This window comes from Meleagris gallopavo, chromosome 22 (assembly GCF_000146605.3).
Source record: "Meleagris gallopavo isolate NT-WF06-2002-E0010 breed Aviagen turkey brand Nicholas breeding stock chromosome 22, Turkey_5.1, whole genome shotgun sequence".
In the NCBI taxonomy this organism is placed as follows: domain Eukaryota; kingdom Metazoa; phylum Chordata; class Aves; order Galliformes; family Phasianidae; genus Meleagris; species Meleagris gallopavo.
The window spans coordinates 13,573,225-13,576,049 of NC_015032.2; the positions used below are offsets into that span (position 1 = coordinate 13,573,225).

Genomic DNA, 2,825 nt, shown 5'->3' on the forward strand with positions numbered 1-2,825 from the left:
GTCGGGGGTGTCGGGGTGAGGTTCTGCCCCGGAGGCCGGAGCTCTCAGACACGGGGACTGATTTCGAGGCTCCCCGTGTAGAGCCGGGCGTTGGGTTCGGTCATCCCTTCCATTTCGGGGTGTTCTGCGGTTCTGCGGCTGCGAGGAGCGGAGCTGTCGATGTGCGAATAATCCTCGGAGGAAGATTAAACAGATCGGAAGATTACCGGCCCTAATCTCGTAAGGTCGTTTGTGACAGTTAATGGGAGAGATCTCAGTCTGCGGCAGCGTGTGCTAAAATAAGAAGGCTCCCAGCGAAGTGGTGGAAATGAGCACTTGTGCACAGCATCCTGGCCGGGCTGGGAGTGATTCAAGCTCGGTTTGGATTTTTTCCTGACACCAAGCAGAAGAAGCAGCAGGACTGGGGCTGGATGCCAAAGCTGAGAAATGCTCCTTTTCAGTGGGGGTTTCGAGGTGGGGCTGGGAGCCATCTGCTCCCCATCCACATTGTCTTCTGAGGAGTGTCTTTGTGATGTGAGTGCTGGGGTTGGCTGCTGATGGGATGTGGGACACAGAACTGCCCTACAGCCCCACAGTGCAGCATCCACCACAGAGCCCTTGGTTCCAGCTCTCTGCCTGGCAGCATTTGATCCTTTCTGCTTTGATGGGATCAGGAGACAGCGCGCCTGATTTCCATAATGCGTGCTTGGATCACAGCTGGAGCTGGAGCTGGGTTTGCTTCCCAGGGACACACACTCTCCTGACCTTCATGGTCCGTGGCCGTCTGTCCTGCCTCACATACATGGACACAGCCTTTGGGGGTCAGGATTGGGTGCTGGGAACGAGAGTGGGGCTGGGTATGAGGATGGGGATGGGCTGAAGATGAGCTCCCTGTGTTTTAGCAGCAGCAGAGAGAAGCCTGATGACCATCCTTGAGGTAGGCAGCACTGCTCACCAGCTCACACCAAAATAAAGGCCAGGTTTACCGTGGCCACGCAGAGGGTTGCAGCTCAGCACTGGAGCTGTAGCTGAGCTGTGGCAGGAGGCATCACAAAGCCTTGGGCACTTGGAAAACATTCCTAAGGCAGTGAATGGCTGCCGATGCCACGCTCTGCAGGTCTCTCCCACAGCAGGCTCTGAGCCAGACACAAATCATCACGACCTTTCTTCTCCTGGACCCGGCGCCATGGGCAAGCTGCTTGCCTGGAAGCTGGACTCAGCCTGGAAGCTCGTTCAGATTGATTGCATGTTTATGTTCCCTCCTGGGAACCTGTGCAGCCAGAGCATGTGGCCATCCACCCGCTGCTATGGGATGGTTTGCATCTGTCTGTATTTTGTTACGCATTGAAGGTTTGGGTTTCAGCATGTTCCTTTTTCTTTCTTTCTTGAAGCACTTTTATTTATGCAGCTCGAAACCCCCCCCGCCTGTCTGCTGACAGCTGCACAGGAAGGCTTCAGGGATGTTTATGGATTTTTTTTTCCCCTCGTCTTTTCCTGTGATTGCCAGGGTCTGCTGTTAAGATAAATCAGACATCAAACCACAGTCACCTCGCATGCAGGCATTGGACATTCAACTCTGCTTTGGGGGTGGCATTTCGGGGTTTGTGGAGGAAGGGATCTCTCCTCCCCCTGGTTTCCCCTTGTCCTGCAGCTGTGCCTACCATCACCTGAGGGTTATGGCACCAGCCCTGTGCCATTGCCTAGACTCCCAGGGACAGCACTCAGACCCCTCTGCACCAGTGGCACTTCCCCTGCCTCTGGACAGCCAAGGCTCTTTTCCTGTCCTCCTGGGATGCAGGCAGCATTCCTGCCTCCAGCTGGGTATTTGTGGAGGGGATCTGTCAGAAACATCTCAAGGTTAGGTGGCATTTAAGTCGCGTTACCTGTACTAATACATGCACCTTGCAGAGGGCCTGCCTCTGCTCCCCTGGACTGCCCAATGCCTTCCTCCCACTGCATATTCCCTGGGCTTCATGCAGCAGCAACCCAGGCTCTTCCCAGCTCTAAGCTGATCCCCATTGCCACTATGCAAGACGGAGTTGGAAAGTTGGCCGTGTTTCCTGGGTTAAAACAGACTCCCCCTCACTCTGTGCTGCAGTGTGTGTGCCGTGGGCCAGGCTCCATCCGTGTGCTTGGCTCCTCCAGCAGCAGCCGTTCTGAGGTGAGCCTGGCAGGCTGAAATGCAGCCGGCAGAGAGGGGCTGAGGCTGCTGTAAAGAGACAGCTGCCTCCGTGCCATCACTCTCCCTGGAGACACCCTGCAAAGTAGCAAAAAAGCCCTTTTCCCTCCCCTGTGAGTCTCTGGGCGCTGCTGGGAATGCTGGCACTGGTGCTCCCTGTACCCCATGACAAGGGATGCTCAGGACATGCTGCATCTAAACACTGATAGGCAGCAAATGGAGAAGTGGAGGGGGAGAGCCAGGTCCATGCACAGACCTCGGTGCTTGGCCGGGTTGTGCGGCTCCTCAGAGCCTCTCCCCATGGCTGGGCTTGGGTTCACCCCAGTGGGCTCCAGGTGCCGGGGGGAGCAGCCCCAGCAGCTGCCCTCTTCCCTCCCTCAGGCTGCCTGGGTGGGAGCCTGGTGGCCTATGTTCCTGTGTCCCTATGTCCTTGAGTCCCCGTGATCCTGTGTCTCTATGTCCCCACGTGTCTGTGTCTCTGCGTCCTTCTGTCTCTGTGTCCCCACGTCCCTGCCCCGGCCCCACTGCGCCTTTGTACACCCAGGTCCAGGCTCTCACCTCTCGGACCCATTCGGGGCCGGACCCACGGGCAGGCTTTGCCGTGCTGAAGGCTGAGGGCTGGGGATGCTCTAGCCGCTGGCGATGCGGGCGGAGGCACTCGGGCAGC

At 57.4% G+C, this 2,825-nt stretch overlaps 1 protein-coding gene across 1 annotated transcript in view; it reads left to right on the forward strand.

The window, feature by feature from the left end:
- XKR7 (XK related 7) overlaps positions 1-215 on the forward strand; it is a gene marked incomplete at its 5' end in the record, with an annotated part of 5,721 nt that extends 5,506 nt beyond the window's left edge. Inside the window, one exon of the mRNA XM_003212088.4 lies at positions 82-215. Within this exon, the coding sequence (XP_003212136.4) occupies positions 82-215 (134 nt within the window). The remainder of the gene's footprint in view (positions 1-81) is intronic.
- Positions 216-2,825: the final 2,610 nt, after the last annotated feature.